We start from the raw sequence: 20,888 nt of genomic DNA, 5'->3' as shown, positions 1-20,888 counted from the left end.
GAGATATCAGAGCATAAAAATGTCATCATTATTTCATAAATTATGAATGTGATAAAAGTTATTTACAGAAAATAAAATATTTTTCACCTTTTGCCCTTAATAGAATAAATCGAGTGGATTATCAATGGTGGCCTACAAATTCAAATAAGCGGTTCAACCCTGCATTCATACGGCCTGTATGCATTATAGAAAGAAGCTCTATAAGACAGTCTGTAGTCTTTATCGGTAGAATGTAAGAGAATGGAGTCGCGGTTACTAGTGAAATTCCGTTAGCTGTAATAGTCTCTGATTATATTTTTCATTCGAAACTAGTTTATTGTGAATGAAAGAGAACATTCTTGCTTTATTTGGAAACTTGAAAGGTGATAGTAATTTCTAAATTTCGACAGAATCCAATAACTCTCTGAATAAATTCAGACTTGAATTAATTTCAAAAGGTAAAGTGTAACATAGAAATATAATTTTCCGTTCAAACATTTTTCGGAACTTTTCGTATTTCATAGTTTTTTGTGGACAGGGTACGAATAGTCGGGGGTTTTCAGTACGAGTAGCGAAATCGGGAAAAGGGACTTTAGGTGCTTGAAAAGGGAATAAGAATATCACATTTTTAGAGAATATTTTATTTTTCTCAAATATCGGGTAAAAATCAACAAAACGGGAATTTTTCAAAAGAACCAAAAAAACATGCGGTAAAATCGAAATCACTATTTTTTAAAGATAAAACAAATGTCCACTCCCGGGGCAAGGTTTTTTTTAAATTGAGCTCAAAAGGGTTTGATCAAAAAAAGTTAGCCGGACAGTGACACTAACCTAAAATAGGACCAGGCTTAACTGCGGATTACGACAAAAAATTTAGTTTCTAGCTTAAAAATAAAATAAAATCGCGCTTGTGAGATATTACATTTTTTAATACGAGTAAATCAAATTTAATGTAAAGAGGTTACTCATCTGCAAAAAATCGATCGAGAATTTTGAGATTAAATTTCATGTTTTTTTCAAAATAAACTTCGGATGGGTATTGATAAAAGAATTTTATATTTTTGGAAAAAATAAAAACTTATGGCAATGCTGAATGAGAATAAAGAATATTAGACCTAAAACAATGAATCTGTTCCGAGAAAATAAAAATTCAAGACATGTTGTTTTTTTGTTACTAAAAATCCGAAAAACAATAACATTTTTTTCTCTAATCAAATCAAAATAATTTTAAAATATCAATATTGTAAGTTAAAAAAATGATGACTACATTAAAATTGTATTTCGAAAAATACATTTTTTATTATCATTAAAACATCTTTCGTCAAAAACCATAATAAGAGCAATTTATTATTTCTTTATTAAATCAATGTTTTAAGACATTCCATATAGAAGGTGGAAATGCATAAGGAGATTTTGCAATTTAAAAAAACTGAGAATAGTTTGTACATAATTTAGTACTGAATGTAGTGGACAACAGTGTAATTGAAAATAATTATCTAGACTCGAGAAAATTGAAATTGTAGTTCTTAATTTGATGTTAGAAAGAGCCTCTCTTCCTACTGTGGGCGACAATCGTTACTGCAATTATTTTTTTTTTCTAATTTTTTTTTAATTTATCTCCGTTGAAATTAGAATTATTGAATTTATTATCTTATCCTGTGTTACATTAAATCTTATTATTATTATTTTAAGCATTTGATTATATCCGGATAATAAAGAAAAAAAATTACTTGGAAAATGCAGGCCCTAAAATTCTTTGGTAGGAATGTGCATTCAAAATTTTCTGATTTTTGAACAGATAAACCCGATTTCTAAAATTTGGGACTTGACTCTTTAGGCATTAGAGTTAGAGAAGCTTTTTCAGAAACAAGTCAATGATTTTGCAAAAACGTTGTTCGATTTTGTTATTTTCTTCCCGCGCAAAGTTTTTTTTTAATCAATATTAATTAATTTTCTTTATAAATCACTATTACAAAAAAATTGAGTTTAGTGATATCTTAAATAAATAATCATTTTTTGAAAACTTGAAACATTTCTCATTTACGTATTAAAAAAAACTAATGTTTAATTTATAATTACGACGTAATAATTATGAGTCGAATTAATGAAACGCCTAAATTATAGACCATTTTGAACCAAAACATGTTATTTATCCTCATTGTGTGCCATAGACCTTGAAAATATAATAGAAAAAAAGGAAAAAATTTCAACATCTGCATCTGAATCTAAGTAAAAAAATAAAACCAGCAAATGTCGAAATTCTAGCCAATATATGTTTTAATACTCGCCGTCCTTGGAAATATTACCTCTTAACAAAAAAGATCTTTCTCCTTGAGGTTTCCCATCAACGATTTTTAGCAGCATCGTTAAAAAAGTTCTCACCAATAAAAAGTCAACACTAATAAAAGGAACTTTGTCTTTATATGTGTCTCAAGGAAGTCTTGAGACAAGACAATACATAACACCTTGTCAATATTTGTTCCCAGTAACCAGTGTAGAACGAAATTAGCAGGTTTTGTAATCGTGTTATTAGCAAGCCGCTCTAATTTTGTCATTATCTTACGGTGCGTCGCAAGTAGAAAGTCTCGTATTCCAAACTTAGGAATCCAAAATCAGGGCAGAAGTGGACCATTTACGAAAAAAATTTCATTTGCAACGAATGTGAAATTTTGTAATGACTATTCGAAATTTAAAACAATACGGATGCTGCATGGTGAATTGATTTCAATTGCAAAAATCTGGATACTTAAAAAATAAATATATTCTGAATCAAAACCATATACTAAGGGAATAGAAAAATCTTGTTAAATTACCCAATTAAAAGTGCACTAAAGAAACAGGGAGTGCTCGAGAAATCTAAAGATTTACGACAAACTGTCACTTGGAATGTTCAGTCCAACAACACAAAACAAAAAACAAAAGACGTGAAAACTAGAATTATTATACCAAACATTCCACTTTTAAGAAAACTAAAAGATTGAAAAGAAAAATTAAATGCTCAAGAAATATGAAAATATCACTTGAATTTTCCGATTCCTAGGCAAAATTAATTAATTTTAAAATGTTAACATAATAGCCAATTATATCGCTAAATAATCCACTAGTGTCAACTGACCGGGAAAACCGGGAATTAGTCTGAATTTTTTTAGCCGCAAATTTTTTAGATTTTTTTACTTTTGCAATAAACAGCGCTTCTTTTTGTGGAAAGCTCAAATATTTGATTGAGAACTCATCTGTTTTTGTAGGAAAATTCAACTGTTTTGATTAAAATTCGTCTTTTTAGATGGAAAATTCGTCCTTTTGAATTAAAAATTTGTCCTCTTGGATTACAAATTAATCTTTTGATAAAAAAAATCTTTATTGATCAAAAATTCAAGTACTTTTATTCTTAAATTAGTCCTTTTTACAGAAAATTCATACTTTGTGGATTGGAAATTCAGCTTTTGGTAGGAAAGACATATTTTCTAATTGAATTTGCATCTTCTTTAATCGTGAGTAAATACATAAAGAGTTGCATTGCAGAACAAGATAATCAACAAAAAAGGAATTTTTCAGAAGAGCGAAATAACATTATATTGAATTGAAATCACTATTTAAATATCAAACAAAAAATCACCCCAAGGCTAAAGCTTATCTGAATTGTGGCCAAGAAGTATGATTAAAAAAGTTATCCAGTTCCAAGAAATAGAATGCCGAAGTTTAAAATCTGAAAGTGACAGGAACATAAATTTTTGTAAGAGGCTTGGTTGTGGCTGACAGTAAAAAGTGCAGTTTTTAGTTTCAACAAAAAATATAAGCTCCATTCCGAAATATTTTGTTATTAAATTTAACAAATGACTTTCATTATAAAGAGTTGACCAATTCCGAAGTAAATCATTCAAGAATTTAGTGGTTCACATTTAATGGATTTTGAAAACCTTCTTTGGATAGAAACTAAACATCTATTTCTAAATTTAAAAAGAAATAAAAACTGACTCTCAAAATATGGGAAGGCTGAATAAGAATAAAAAAAGTTCACCAAATAAAAATGATATTGTTCGGAAAAAATAAAGATTTATTGTCACGACACCTCCATTTAACAGACGATTTTTCACTAAAAGGTCTCTAAAAAAAGAAGAACGTTATATGTTTATTTATAAACAAACGGTAATAATTTTAAAAATATCGCTTTTTATTTCAAAGCAAAAAGTTAGGTGAAAAAAAACCTTATAAAAGTTGCTTTTTGTAGAAAATGAAGATTTAAGATTTCAGGTAAAAATTTGATTGGTACTTTGATGCTGAAAAAAGTGGCAAATACTTTTATTTAAGGGCTTTTTCAAAGGAAAAAGGATTTTCAAAAAATTAGTAGGTTAGGAAATTAAAACAAAAGAAGTGCAGAGAATCAGTTATCTGATTTTGAATTAAGAATATTTTCATTACTAGAAAAAATGAGAACTAGTTCTGTGTATTCATATTTTAATGGAAAATTCACCCTTTGTTGATTGAAAATTCATATTATGGTAGAAAAGGTTTTTTTTGTAATTCAACTTTTTTGTTGAAAAATCATTTATATATTTTGCTTGAAAATTCCTATTTGATTAAACATTTAATGATTTCTTGTAAAATCAACTATTTAACAAAAAATAACTTTCTGGCTAAAAATTAAATGGTTTTATTGAAAAATCGTCCTTATGGATAGAAAATTCATGTTTTGTTAGGAAATTCATAATTTTTAGTTAAATATTTCTTTCTTAGTTTAAATTTAACGGTATTTTAAACGACTTGTCTTTTTCGTTTGAAAATTCCAGTATTTATGATAAAATTCAACTTTTGATGTCTTGAATTCGTCTCTAAGATATCGACTTCTGGCTGCGTCTCGAAACTGAGTCGAGACATAAGCCTTCGCCTTACTTTTATGGTCACGACAGGTAAAGCCGCGATTACTACTTTCAAGTCGAGCCTTGTCTTGGCTAAGACGAGGTTTACTTGTCTCAAGACGAGCCTTCTCTTGGCTCGGATGGTCGACGTAAACTTTTCTCAGTACGAATCTTTTTCTACTCCGAAATGAAATTAAAATTGATGAATAAAAAACTTGTAATTATTAAATGAGTTATTTTTAATTAGAAAATTTAGAATCTGTGGCTCTGAGCGAGTATCACTCTTAAAAATTTTCTTTAAAAAAATTAAAATTGTAACTTTCTAGAAGGATCTTGGAGTATATTGTTAGAGTATATATGTGTTAGTCATAAAAATTAGACTCAAAAGATAAATTTATGTCTTCAAGGCACAGAAACTTGTCTTTAAGACAACAATTGAAGTCTGGCTCCGTCTCAAAACTGTGACATGCTCAAGTCGAACTTTTCGACTTCAGCATTACACTTGGGTTGTTCAGAGTAAATTCATTTTAATTCAAAATGATGTTAACATTATATTTTTGATCAATAATTTATCTCTTTTTGAAAAAAAATTTTCCTATTCAGTTGAACATTTCTTTTTAATTAAACTTTTTTTTAAACTATTTGGTTGAAAATTCGTCTTTTTAAATCACAGAAAAAACAGAAGATAAACTTTACACCGATTTCCGTTGAATGATTCGCTGCAAAAAAAATTAACTTTACAGGATAAACTTTAACCAAATATCGGTTAAACTTTCTTCTGTTTTTCCATGACAACGCATGTGTTTTGAAAAACGCGAAGTTGTCTGAATAAAACTTTATCCCTCTAAAAAATATCCTGCAACAAATTTTATCATTACTTGATTCTGTGATAGAAAATTCATACATTTGGATTGAAAATTCATCTAATTTTGTTAAAAACTCAACTGTCTTCTAAAAACTTCGTCTTTTTGGCCTGATAATTCAACTATTTGATTAAAAATTCAACTAGCTTTCTCTTGGTAGCTTGAACCTTCATCTATTTGGCCAAAAAGAACTTTTTTAATTCAGCTCTTTTGCTTGAAAGTTCAAATATTTAATTGAAAATGAACTTTTTGCAGGAAATTCATGCTTTCGGGTTTAAAAGTCGAATCTTTTTCAAAAACGTTCGACTTTTTAGCTAGAAAACTTAACTCTCGTCCAAAATTAATTTTTTTTTAAGATTCTACTATTTTTCTGAAAATGCAATCTATTTCTACTTAAAATCTTATGGATATGGTTCCTGAATTATTATTACTCAAAGAAACTTACTTCCTTTATAAGTCTTCTCTTTTAGTGAAAAATCACCCTGTTTATCCTGTTTTGAGATGATTTTTGGCTGTGAAATCTGAAATCACTTTTACAATAATTTACATTATTATTTCACATTGCGGTTGTTAAATATTGAATTATCTTGCGAATATATATGATGAAGTCATTAGTCTTGAATAATTATTTATATCAATACTTAAAAGTCAACCGGGGAAATGTAATTTTTGTCCAGGAAAACAGGGAAATAGCCTGGAATTTTTTCAACTCAATTCACGGACGAACTTTGCAATTAAAATTTAGCAACAGCGCATTGACTATAATTCAGCATGTTTTAATTGAATTGCATTTCATCAGACTTGTCGATTAACCATTTTATGTCGTAATTACATCTATTCGATTTCAATTGAATCTTCTCTTTTTCAGGGATGAATTGGGAAGGTCATCAAATTAGGTAACCGAGGACGTCGTAATGTTTTGAAGGTATCTCGGTGAAAATGGAAGGGGAATCTGAAAAAGAGAAGGGGTTGTCATAACATTGGGTAAGCGAATGACCAGTGAAAGTGTAACACTCGGATGACCTAAAAAAGCTAATGATCCCTTTCATGCGAAAACAACAGATCAGCTGAGATGTCAGGGTTATGCCGAGATTGAGCCAAGAAAAGCAAAAGAGTGTGGTTCAGAATTCCAAGAAATGGTAGGAGGAATCCCCGTAGAGGTAACGACCGATGGATCACTATCACACCGCGAGGAACACCAGTTCGCGACTAGCATCATCCATGGGTAGAAGGAAAGACCCTAAGGAAAAAAGCCATCGATTCAATCGATGCAATTTCGAAAATTAATGGATGGAGGATTACGTGGAATTTTAAATTTTTGATGGAGGTTCCATATCTGAAGAAGAAGAAAGAATGCATTTTGGGGTGGTTGAAAGGTTGAAAAGATCCTTGAGAGCCGAATTTCGGTGACAGGGGATGTTGACAGCTCTTAGTGGGAGTGCAAAGTGCGAGTGTGTTCAATGTGTCAAAACAAGCGAATTGTGGCAATCCCACGTGATTGCAAACAGGTGGATTTTATCCGAAATTCTGCTGGATCTAGTGAACTTTCTGTCATCCTACTGATGATCATTCTTCTATCTGGGATTGAAGGTACGAAGTTTGATGGTTTTCATGATTTGATGATTTTGCACGGCTAGCTTGAACTGACTTTGACTGAAAAGTGTTTGCCCATATCAGTTTTTTCTTAAATATGTTTTGGCGATACCTCCCGGGTATTTAAGTCATAAATATACAAAATAGTGACTTCCCTTTTTAAGAAATCTTAATATTTATTTGTTTGTAGTGGTTATTGAGTATATTTTCTTTAAAATCCTTGGAAATTTTATGTTTATTAGCATAAACTAGGGTGGCCAAAGAACTTCATTTTCAAAATTCCTTGACTTTTCCCTGACCAATTTTTCATTTCCCTGACCATCAATACTCAAAGACCAAAATTTTAATATATAATTTTTAATATAAATTTTTAAAATAAAATTTCAAATTATAATTTAAAATCATTAAAACAATTTCAGATTAAATTTTGGAAATTTCAGAATTATTTATTTCAATCTAAAAAGATCAGTTTTTTATCGTAAAAAATGTACTTTTCATTCAAAAGGACGAATTTTCTCTCCAAATAGACACATTTTCAACAAAATAGTTGAATTTTCCAAAACGTAATTAAATTTTAAACAACATATTTGAATTTGTAACCAAATATTCAAATCTATAACCCAAAAAGATAAATTGGGAACAAATAATTTTATTTGTAAGAGAAATGTTAATTTGCAGGTAAGAAAGATGAATTTACAACTAAATAGTTTAATTTTTCACAAAAAAATTAATTTTTACCCAAGAAGTAGCAATTATAGCCAAATAGTTAAACTTTGAAAGCAAAAGACATGAATTGTCAAAGAAAAATATAATATTTGATATTTCAACAAACAAAAAGAAACGAATTTTTAATCAAAAATTCAATTTTTAACAAAATAGTTGAATTTTTAAACGAATAGCTAAATTTACAATCTAGAAAGATGAATTCTTAAAAATAATATAATAGTGAATATTTTAACCAAAAAACATGAAAATTCTATCAAAAGAGATGAATGTTAAAACAAAAAAGTCAAATTTTCAACAAAATACATAAACTTTTAAGTCGACTGTTCAATTTTTGACTAAAGAATTGAATTATTAACAAAATATTTAAATTCCCAACAAAATAGCTAAATATACAACCTAGGAAGATGAATTCTTAACAAAAAATATAATAGTGAATATTTCTACAAAAATGTAAAATTTCTATAAAAAGAGCTGAAATTAAAACCAAAAAGATAAATTTGTCAAAAAGAAGATTAATTTTCTACCATAAAAGTTTAAAAAAATTACTTTAAAAAAACGAATGATCAACAAAAGTATTTTTTTATTTTTCAATTAAAGAGGTAAACGGGGATCGCTTCGCTTGCAAGTTTTTAGCGCACCTAGGGCATGCGACCGTTGGTTCTTGTGCTCCGCGCTCGATTATATATTTATCTTGTGCTTCGCAATCGATAATATATTTATCTTGGGCTTCGCGCTCGATAATGTATTTACCTCGCGCTACGCTTTCGATCTTTATATATTCCCCACGCTTGTGGACAGACTTTGAAAACTATAATTCAAAGCGTCGACAACAGTAATTTAGTGATTGTGAATTCTCTTTTGTTAAAGCACCTTCGGCTTTAGCGAACACCTTGTCATCACACATCTCGTGCTTTGCACTCGAGTTTGTCCCTAGAATTTTATATCATTTACATAAATGTAAATATATTATTACAGTTCATAACATGCATTGCTATTAAAACGGACGTAGTTTCATTATCTCGTTAAACAAATTTTTTGTTGTGAAACATTTTATTGCAACTTCTATCGCTTTTTCATAAACTGAATTTGCTCATTTCCAACTTTATTTTTACGATTTAAACGTTACACATACGGTCAATACAGCAGCCTTACCGTTTTTTAACTTCTTAATTATATCCCTAACCTCCGTGACACGGACTTTCGCAATTGAGTTTTCTATCGCATCGTGTTCTATATCACAGATGTAGTGCCCCATTGCTTCATCTCCTAATAATTCACTAAAAGAATCTCTCAAAGCGTCTAAGATGAAGAGTAGTTACAACAGCAGTTCCTCGAAGCTTTGATTATTGAGGGGGGGGGGGGGATTAGTTTCAACCGAGAGTCGTAGCTGGTTGATATTTTATATTGAGAAAATCGCCAACCTTCAGCAGCGCTGAGTTAGATGGAAGTTTATTTGATCACTCTTTCCCATTCCCGGTCCTCCTTTAGGTACGAAACTAAAAACATGTACATATCTTCATTTATTTTGAAAAAAACATTTACCTATTTGAGAATCTTTGAGATACTGTGAAATATTTGGACGAAGAAGTAAGGTAAACCGACCATTAGTGGCACAACGTAAAAGGTATGTCCAATACTGGGACAATAATAAATATCGTCGAGTATCTTCTCTATTCCAACATTAGTGATAAAAGTAAAAATTTTGCAGTATTTTTAAAGTTTTTTTGAATTTATTACCACTATTTATTTTTGTTTTGACAAGTTATACATTTAGTAAAAAATAATTTCAAAACTATCCGCATAACTTTTATAGCCTTATGTTATGGAAATTCCCTACACTAATAGAAACAGTAATGTTTTGGCATATTATTAATATGTTTAAGAATAAAATCCCTAACTTTTATAGTGATATCATCCAACAAGTTATGAATATTTAATGTCCCGAATTTAGACAAATTCTTGACGAAGTTGCCTAAACCGGGACAAGCTGTCACTGACTGTCTCAGTTTCGGACACTTCAACGTGTTTTTAATTAAATTTCACAGTTTTGTGTTAGTGGCATATTAAAAACATTGTTTAAAAGATCCACACTTGCTGTTCAATTGATTATTTATTCTAATAAAGTTTTTCGCAGTAGTTTATTGAAACCTCCAATTCTATCCTCAAATTTTGCGAATTTTACCAATTTTTGGTAAGTACTTTAAAAGTAACTCATAAATTTAATTTTTTAATAAAAATGAGTGAATATGCATTAAAATTTAATATTAAGTATTATAAATATTAGTGAAATTAATATTATCTATTTACTTTTTTAAATAAATTGAGTAAATTAACTTTTCCGTTAAAAATTTATATTTTCGAATTAAAAATATAACTGTTTTGAAGAAAACTCTTATTTTTAAATTGAAAATTCAACAGTTTGGTTGATTTTTTTTTCTTTCTTGACTGAAAAATCTTTTTTAATCATTAATATTTAAACTGTTTTGTTGAAAAAAAAATCCAACTGTGATTGAAAATCAATCTGTTTAGGTTGAGACTTTAATAGTTTTATTCAAAAATCCTTTTTTTTATTAATTTAACTGCTTTCAATTTGAAATTAAAATATTTTTTGGTAGAAATATCAACTGTTATTTTTTTTTTATCAGAATTCACCTTTTTTGGTTTACCTAATACTGTAATTTTCTAATAAATTGTTGAATATTAAAATCGAAAAGACTAATTTTCTACCAAAAAATGAATTCTAATCAAAAAATATAATCGCTGATATTTCAACCAAAAATGTTTTTATTATAAATTAAAAACAATTATATTCATTGAAAAAAATGCGATTCATTAAAAAACCAAATGAATTTTCACACAAAACAGTTCGACGTCTAACCAAAACAGATAAAAATGCTATCAAAAGAGATTATTTGTCAACCAAATAAGATTTTTCATTAAAACAAGACAAAATATTTTTTACCAAACAGTTGCATTTTTGCTAAAAAATATGAAATTTATAATTAAAAAGATAAATTGTCGAACGAAAAAGACGAATTTTCAACCAAATAGTTAAAATATTAAATTAATTCAATTTAATAATAACTTTCTATTTTGTTAAGAATTATGTTAACATGTTGATATAAATTTTATTACAAAATAAAAAAAAAATCCTTATGATTTATAACAATTGATTCTTGATTTTTAATGTATTCTATAATTGTAAGTTATTTGGACCATTTTATTTTGATAAACCGCATTGGATTTTCCTTGTCCCAGTATTGGTTTATTTTGTGTCCTACTCAGGGATACACCCCAAAATTCTTGTCACACAAAGGGGCGATCTGATTAGCTAAAAAAAATATCCTTTTATATTAATTAACTATAAAATAATAATGTATTTTCTGTTCTAATCGATCAAATAATGTATTGTGTTTATGTGGGTTATTTTTTCGTAGCTGTCCCAATAATGGTCAATTTACCTTATCATTTTTGATTTTCCATTATTTTTTATACCCCCAAAATTTGAATTTTGGATTTTTCAAGAAAATTCAAAAAGTTTTTATGGTAATCTTGTAGGGCCTTTAAAAAGCAATAATTGTCTTCTCTTGACTTTTTTTTATATCGTGCGTTATTTGGCAAAACCAGTTCATTTTCGTGTGTTTCTTGGAATTTTGTAAATGCTATAACTCTGTTGATAGTTTTTTTTATTAATTTACTTTTACGCCTCAGCTTATTTTTAATATTAATATTCTTGAATATTTGTCATTATTGTTTTACGCACGTATTTCCCCTTCGGCCTATCCGTAGTTTTATCGTTTCGTCTCGCCTACAACCTTAAGCCCTTTATACTCTAGGAGCTGGGTGTAATCCTGTGTGCCATTCTAGGTCCGCAGGATTTTTTTACCGTTTTTTTTTTAAAGCATATTTCTAGCAAGGTAGGACAGAACGCGCATATTCATGGAATTCGTGGAATTTAAAAATTCATGGAATTCGTGCAATTCAAGGAATTCCTGCAATTCAATGAATTTATGGAATTCAAGGAATTCATGCAATACAATGAATTCATGGCATTCAAGGAGTTCATGCAATTTAAAGAACGTAGTGGCCAGCCTGCCGGAGCTGGCAACATTGTCAGTTGTCGATGCCGGCAAGATTGCATATTGCCGGCTTTTTTCTTTTCTTTCACATTTTTTTTTTCAAATTGTATACTGATATATGTTGATGCGCTGATTACAAACCTGGGCATTAAAACACCTGCAAATATAATTTTCAGTGTTAAAACTTTAAAACATTACGTTTTTTATTCACGAAATTTATATACACTATACGTACCGACAAAAAGCATATTTCAAGCATACGAAAGGGACTTTTACGCATTTTAGAGTAAGACCATGTAATTGAGGAGTTATGTTGATAGCTTTTGGCTTTTGGCACGTTTAACGAAACGTTCTATGTATAAATCACACTTCATCGTCGATTTTCGACTCAAGAATTACTATTGACGTCTCGTGGGGGGTGTAAATGCACCTCTGTGACTGGTCACAGAAATAATTTTGGTCGCACTCCTACCCCTTCTGACATCTTGTGGGAGGCGGGAAGGCACTCCTGTGTCTAGTCGCAGAAATAATGTAAGGTCGCACCCCTGCCTCTTTTCCAACGCCACGTGGGGGTGGAAAGGCACCTCTGTGACTGGACACAAAAATAATGTAAGGTCGCACCTCTACCCCTTTTCGAACGCTTTGTGGGGACAGACAGGCACCCCTGTGACTAATAAAAGAAATAATTTAAGGTCGCAACTCTACCCCTTTTCCAACGCTACATGGGGGCGGGAAGGCACCCCTGTGACTAATCAAAGGAATAATTTAAAGTCGCACCCCTACCCCTTTTTCAACGCCACGTAGTGGCGGAAAGGCACCTCTGTGACTGGTCACGAAAATAATGTATTGTCGCATCCCTACCCCTTTTCCAACGCCTTGTGGAGGTGGGTAGGCACCCCTGTTACTGGTCCGAGAAATAACGTAAGGTCGTATCTCTACCCTTTTTTCAATGCCTCGTGGGGGCGGGAAGGCACCCCTGTGACTAATTAAAGGAATAATTTAAGGTCGCACCTTACTCCTTTTCCAACGCCACGTGGGGGCGGGAAGGCACCCCTGTGACTGGTCACAGAAGTAATGTAAGGTCGCACCCCTACCCCTTTTCCAACGCTACTTGGGGGCGGGAAGGCACCCCTGTGACTAATCAAAGGAATAATTGAGGGTCGCACCCTACCCCCTTTTCAACGCCACGTGGGGGCGGGAAGGAACCCCTGTTAGTGGTCACAGAAATAATGTGTGGTCGCATCCCTACCCCTTTTTCAACGCCACGTAAAGGCGGAAAGGCACCCTAATGACTGGTCAAAGAAATAATTTAAGGTCGCATGTAGACTGCACATTTAAGGAATTGATAGAATTCGTGGAAATCACGGAATCCAAGGAATTCATGGAATTCAAATTTTCAAATTTTCAAATGGTACCGACCATTTTTTTACCGGTACCGGCTTTGTATACACAACCTTTTTTTATTTAATTTCATGTACGAAGAGAAACGTCCTCTATCCTTTTTTGATTCAATCAATTGTTAACAGAAAAAATAAAAAAGTACTTTGAAAAGTGAGGAAAAATAAAAATAAAGTGAAAATTTTATGATAAAAGTGATTGATATCGAGAAAACATCGATTAAAGAAATGAAAAAATTCAGAGCCAGAATAGAATGGTGGTTTCTTTGTAGGAAGCAATTTTATCAATAAATTTCCGGAGATACAAGATACCCTTTTTTGGGTCTTCTTCAACTTTCATTAAGAAAATTTATTCTAATGTTTATATTTAACAAGTTAATAAGCACTTCTTTATGTACACATATTGACGTGCTGTACATTTAGAAATTTTTAATAAAATCTTCTGAAAATGGTTTACATGGATAAAGGAAGTCTTAATTAAAAAATTAGCGTCAGCTGGTTTAAAATCAAATAATAACTCATTATGCTGTATACAATAATAAACTAAGTCTCGTTAGTGCTGTGATAAAGGAACAGATCACGGCGGCGGTATGCGGCTTTGACGTTGAATAAGTATGTAAAGAAAAAATGATCGGTTAATGAAAGAGGTATCATTTTAAAGGTGCAAATGTTATACGTTAATGAAGTGAAAAGTAATATTCCAGAAAATTATTTGTAGCTTACAGATCTGAAAATCTGGTAAAAAGAAAGGAAATTTGATAGCTTTTAAAAACAGTGAACTTTGAAGCATAGTTTTTTATTGAAAAAATAATAGAAAAAGTCTGAAAAAATTCATTGTGGCACATTAAACATTTTCAAATAGATTTCCGTCGATAAATTTGCAAAATATAAATAATTGTTCGTTTTTTGTGAATAAATATGCGACCTCACTATCTTCAGTCCTAATAAAGATAATGAAGTTATTTAAATTGGAGAGCTTTAAATTGGAGACCTCCGTTCTTCTCCCGTCTACTATTTTTCTAACCCATCGAATTTCATTATTTCTCCCAATATTTGCGATTTCCAAAATCTCTTCTTCTCTCAAGCTCTCTAACTCCGCTCTTCCTTGCGTTCTATTCGATTCTATTAAAGAGGGCTGTGTACATGGGCTTTTGGAGACATGTCGTCTAGGTGTAATTTCTCCGAAAGTATTGGCAAAAATATGACTTACGTGGTATGTCTGAATTAGGAAAATAACGAGCAACGTCTATGTTTAATCAAAAGTGAAATAATGTTTATTATATTAAAAATATGATTGGTCAAAGTTACCCTACTTTTGATGGCCGATTTCTTGGCTTGTAATGATTATTTCGAAAATTGTATATAAACATGAACGCAGATAAAGTCTTGCTGAAATGATTAACATCTATAAAAGAATTATTGCTGTTAAATAAACACTAAAAAACATGCTTAAACGAAAAGCATTTTTGGGTTATATTTAAGGAAAGTAACTACCGATCCTAGCGACGAAATGCTAGAGAGAGCGTTAGGCACGCCCACGCTGTTGTACTCAATACAATGCATACCCTTTACCTCACCCCGGAAAGTTGCTGGGCCCATAAGGTCACTATACGTACGCAAACTGGAATTCACATCTGGCACGATTTCCCAAGAAAACCTTCTTGGATTAATTTCTGAATTTTCTCTTTAGCCACCAATGAAATGAACGAAATTTTAAAGTTCCCAAGAAATATGCTAAAAATACTACTCTGACGTTCAACGGATTTGGGCGTCTTTAAAAACCTTATTAGATAATGTTAAATATTTTGAAATATTTTAAAACCTCGTACTTCCTGTAAAATCGTTTCATATCTTCAGAAATTCTGGAACATTGTTTACCCTTAAGTAACGCAAAAGCTTCAAAATTACATAAAAGTAATAAAATTAATACAAAAAATGCCTTCGAATGTTTTCAAATCACGTAAACTACTTCCAAGTAAAAAGCTGATGAAAATGTCTTTGAAGTTTATAAAATACCTGAAAATCTTGAAAATTTCTTCAAATTATTGTAATCTCTTTTAAAGTTCTCGGATTTTTAAAATATGTTTAAGACTTCAAGATAATTCAAAAATAGGTATAGACATGAAATGGATTGTGATTAACCCACGAATTAATGAATAGAATAAATTTGACTAATGTTATTTTTTACATCATCCTTATGTAAAATATATTGTTTCTTTTTGAAGTAAACTTTATTTTACGACTACTGTTTCAACTGATAATCAGCTCGTTCACCTGACTCACGGCAATTTATGTCCGATTGAATTAAATATAAAAATTTCAAACTGCACATTTCATTTGTTAAAATGTACTAAGGACATTTTTGGAGGTACCTTTTTCGAACCACCCTATTATGTATAGAATTGATTATTCATAATTTTAGTATAAATAAATTCTATAAATTTTAAACAATTCGCCAGCCTAACACACCAATGTTTTACAAATAAAATGTTAATTACAACAAATTACGCTTTGTGATGATTATTTCTAAAATTTAAAAAATTAATAGGCTAGATCCTTTATGAAAAACGTACGAAAACGATCGCCGGTAGTTTGCCAGTACAGAACCAGTACAAGGCAGAATTGTGAAGCGTTACCAGCCAGTACTGGCCGCGTATAGATGCCCAATACTGCAACTCCGGCAATCTGTGCTAGGCTAGCACTGCTAGCACAAATTTTAATAATTGATATTGATATTAAAAACATACTTGCTCAAAGTTACCCTACTTTTGAAGAATAATTTCACGGTTTGCAAAGATTATTTAACAATGAAAAAAATAAGATTCTTATATTAAAAACGTCTTTTTCTAGTAGAATGAGAAATTGCAATCCAAATTTGTATTTTATATCAAGTATATTTCGAATTTATCTGCACCATATGTTTCGATCAGACGAAAATTAAAAAAGAGCATTTCCAACCCCTCAAACTTTATTTCGACTCTTTACGGTTAGTTAATGAAAAACTATTGTTTAATGAAAAACTATAGTTGTGTGGTATGCTTGGATTCGTAAAAAAAGTCAGGAACCCGGCAATAAGCGTTAAACTCTGAAAAATTAAGAATTTTTATTCCTATGAATATGCGATTTTTTCTCCGTCTAAACATCCCCCAATGGGAACAGAAAAAATGAGAATTCTATTCCTCTCAATCGACTTAGTAAAATTTAAGGAAAGCATTTATTTAACCTATGTTTTATTATTAAATATTTCTAAAACTTATAAATTCAAAAATATTCAAATTTATATTTATTTACATTTCAATATTTCATCTAAACGTCTTGAAAAATGCATCAAAGAAATCTATTTAAATGTATGAATTAAAATAATTTTAACTCTAGAGAGGCGGACTTGAATTGATAAAATTAAACTTTCAAAACTTATATCCCACATGAAGGAATTAAAACAGTTTATTACACATATTTTGTGAGAGTAATAGAAGGAATGAAATAATCTCAAAATACTAACACTTTTAGGAAATAGAAGACATATCTGTGAGGTAATCTGTCGGTACAATTACAAGAAAGAAAACAAGTTCTCTTTTGTGGAATAGGAACCAATGCGGCTGAGATTCAAAATATTGACCGATTTTTATCAACCTTTTTTTGATTTGCTCAGAGTAATATAACGATTCTAATGCAGTATATTAAAATTGTATTAATGAATATTGTATAAAATTCGGATTTATCTCCGCCGTGTCTAATCTCAAACAATGGGAAGGTCTTGCGAGGCCAAAAACCGTCCACTCGACAAACTACGACCCGCCGCAAGGGTAGCGGTTTCCAAACAATGCCTGACCCAAGGTGACGGTCCCTTGATGATGACTTTCTCCCAGGCAATTTTTTTCAAACTTTTTTTACTACGCACCCTTTTTTTCTGAAAATATTCCAACTATGATTGGCTGTCAAAATTTTTTTTGTCACTAACAAGCTCCACCCTTTTGGGCGTGCTTATCATATTTCTGTCTCTCTCGCACACTCAACTCAGAGTTCCCACGCTAGTACACAGCCCTCTTAAAATATACTAATTTTATATTCTACAAGTTGTGTTTTATTTATATGATAAAATTACCTATTAAAAATTCCCAAATGCTCGTCTTAAACTAAACGCGAGATAGAACATGTTCCTTCATTAGCCGGATTTCTGAACAATTTTCACTGCGTGTGCTTAAAACGGTCGAACTCTGAAAGCATGTCGTGTGAAAAATCCTTGTGCCTTTGTTCCATCGTGATGAAAACAGAGTGCAAACCCCAACATAGTGCATTAGAAAAAATTTGTCCGTGACAACGGGAGTGTTATCGATACCTAGATCGTAGTACTTGAATTAGTGTTTCGTAAACATTGAACATTAAAAAATTCTAAAAATTCTGTTAATTGAAGTGAATACTTCAACATCATCCATTGAGTTAGATCATCGTACTCCAGATTTCCTATCAATAACGGAATCTGGTACAGTCGTCATCGTAGTCATCATCGTAGTCGTCACCGTGGTCATCGCAGTTGCAATCATTTCAGCTATCGTTATTCTCGATCGTCATCAAAGGTCAGTGAGTTTTTGTACCACCGATTCCTTCTCAACACATCCTCTCATTATGTATTTCTCTGTCTGCTCTTGTTAGTTATTTTTCGATTATTTCAAAATGACAAGTGATAATGAAGTTTCCGCGGAAGCTCGGGAAGCAGCTCTCGAAGCCTTTTAGAAAGCAGATAAAATAAAGCTCCCCAAAGCCCAGCGTTAAAATGCAAAACGCACGTTAACCACATGTGAAACGTTTCTCAACAAATGGTCTTGGCTATCTCCAGATGAACAATTCTGGCCCCAGGAAAAGATTTGTCTGAGCAAAATTCCAGAAATGCGCGAAACGTGTGCACCTCATGTTAGTATGAAAATCGATGTCTCTAGCGGGAATTTATTAGAAAAATATAGTTCCAATAAAAAACTTCAGCATGTAATTGCCTACATTTTTCGCTTCGCTCATAACACCAAAAAGAAAAAAAATAACTGGATCTATTGATAAAGGTGAAATTAATCTCGCGGATCGTGCAGTCGTGAAGCTGGTGCAAAAAGCTGAATTTTTCAAAGAAATTAAGGCACTAAAAATAATAAACTTCTTGATAGTCAAAGTAGACTTATTTCCTTGTATACTTTTTTCGATAGTTACGGAATTTTCAGGGTAGGTGGTCGACTCTTTAACTTTTTATTGCGAGAAGAACAAAAGCATCCCGTCTTATTACCCCCTAGTCACCACATCATACGTCTTCTTATTCATGAAGAACATTTAAGACTTAAACACGCTGGTACTCAAGCCACTTTATATTCGACTCGCGAAAATTCTTGGCCTATCAATGGTCGCAATGTAACACGACAAGTGATTCGTCAATGTGTTCCATGCTTTCGTGCGAAACCCAAAGGCGCTAAAAATCTCATGGGCAACCTTCCTCTAGAACGTGTTTCCTTTTCTCGTCTGTTTCATGATATCGGCGTCGACTACTGTGGTGCTTTCAACATCAAGAAAAAACGCTTCCGGAAGCTAAACAAAATAAAGTTTTATGTGGCGATTTATATTTGCATGTCGACAAAATCTGTCCATCTCGAATTAGTCAGCGATTTAACAACAGCGGCTTCCATTGCCAGTTTGAAGCGAATCTTTTCTAGGAGAGGAAAAATGTCAGACAATACATTCCGACAACACGACAAATTTTCTTGGTGCTAATTATAAGCTTGATGAGCTCAATAATCTGCTTATTTCGACCAAGAACAACAAAAAGGTTCAACCATATCTAGCGAAGGAAAAAATTACATGGCACTTCATCCCTCCCAGATCGCCACATTTTGGTAGCATTTGGGAAGCCGCTGTGAGATCCTTCAAGCACCACCTTTTGAGATCAGTTGGTGGTGACACATTGCTAACATTCGAGCAGTTAGAAACCTTCATATTTCAAACTGAAGCTATATTAAATTCTCGTTCCATCTCACCTCTTTTTTCCGATCCTAATGACATTCGTCCTCTGACACCCGGTCATTTCCTTATCGGTGGTCCATTGACGTGCTTCCCTCAGATTGGCTTTCATGACACAGCTTAAAATCGCCCATCAGCTTAGCAGCATGCTCAGAAAATAAGACAGAATTTCTGGGCTCTATGGCAAAAAGAATATCTTAATCAATTGATTGTTCGCAGCAAGTGGCAGCCCACCTCCAACCACTGCATCAAGGTTGGAACTTTGGTTCTCATCCAAGAAGACAATCTTCCACCATTAAAATGATCAATAGGCCGCATCATCGACGTCCAGCCAGGAGCAGATGGTGTAATCAGGGTAGTTACCTTGAGAAAGAGCACATTTTACACATTTCTAATACCTTCTCTGATGATAATGTAAAAAATAAGTGTTTAACAAAATTTCAAGGTAATCGTCCCAGTAATAGCGACCTTCCAGTAATCGGGAGGCCAGGTTTCTCACATTTAATTTAATTTTCATGAATGCAATTTCTATTTCATATTATAAAGTGCTTAAAATAAGTGGGTATTATCATCAAACGTTAATTCCAACATAAATTTTTTAACAATATATTCAAATTATAACAAAGTTTCACGATTACTGGGACAGTCAGGATTACTGAGTCACTCACCTTATAACTCTTACCCAAGTAATCGATTTTTCAACTAAATTGTCAGTTTAAACAAAAAAAACACGAAGAATCACGATTTTTCAACCAAATAATTATATTGACAGTAGGGATTTGCATAAAACTCTCTAATATTAATTTAATGGTAGTGTCTATTCGAACAGACACAAACCACGCCCCCTTCCATTTTTCCAGCTGACCGGATGTTTGGACTCTGCCTAAAATATTTAATTACTATAGGATCTAATAATTAGTAAACTGTGTTTTCAGAATTTCGTAGCCCCGGACAAGAAACCGTTTTAATTTCGTTCGGATCTCCGGACGTTTGTCCGCAGTATGACACAATATGGACATAGGGCCCAAATTTGGAATGAGGACTAAAAATTGAAATAGGGCCCAAACTTGGTATATACCTGAAATTGAAATATGGCCCAAATTTAGCATGGGTCAAAATTAGAAATATAGCCCAAAATTAGATAAGGGTCCATTATAGACATATGGCAATATAGATTAATGTTAGCTAATGAAAAACTACTCAATGAATATTAATTTCACTTAAAAATGATAATAAACTAAAAAAATTGATAATGAAATCACTAAAGTCATGAAAATATTTTACCTCACCTTTTTCAGTTTTAAGGGCATGTGACACAGCTAAATACCTATATTACCGACGACAGTTTTTCAGTTCACTGAATGTTTTTTTGAACCTAAGAACTTTTTTTGTGAATAAAAT

At 31.7% G+C, this 20,888-nt stretch overlaps 1 protein-coding gene across 3 annotated transcripts in view; it reads left to right on the top strand.

Annotated features, from left to right (window-relative positions):
* Positions 1-243: 243 nt before the first annotated feature.
* Positions 244-20,888, top strand: part of LOC117172795 (phospholipase A2) — a 51,882-nt gene continuing 31,237 nt past the window's right edge. The window contains exons 1-3 of one of the 3 annotated variants that reach the window (XM_033361019.1): positions 244-437; positions 6,567-6,682; positions 6,761-7,288. In XM_033361019.1, coding sequence (XP_033216910.1) covers positions 7,159-7,288 — 130 coding nt within the window. In that variant the 5' untranslated portion in view covers positions 244-437; positions 6,567-6,682; positions 6,761-7,158. Of the gene's footprint in view, positions 438-6,566; positions 7,289-19,706; positions 19,843-20,888 lie in introns of those variants that run through there. The other 2 variants (XM_033361018.1, XM_033361020.1) reach the window with 2 other exon arrangements.

The sequence above is a fragment of the Belonocnema kinseyi genome, chromosome 5 (assembly GCF_010883055.1).
Source record: "Belonocnema kinseyi isolate 2016_QV_RU_SX_M_011 chromosome 5, B_treatae_v1, whole genome shotgun sequence".
Classification (NCBI taxonomy): Eukaryota; Metazoa; Arthropoda; class Insecta; order Hymenoptera; family Cynipidae; genus Belonocnema; species Belonocnema kinseyi.
This window is presented reverse-complemented; position numbering and strand designations above follow the sequence as displayed.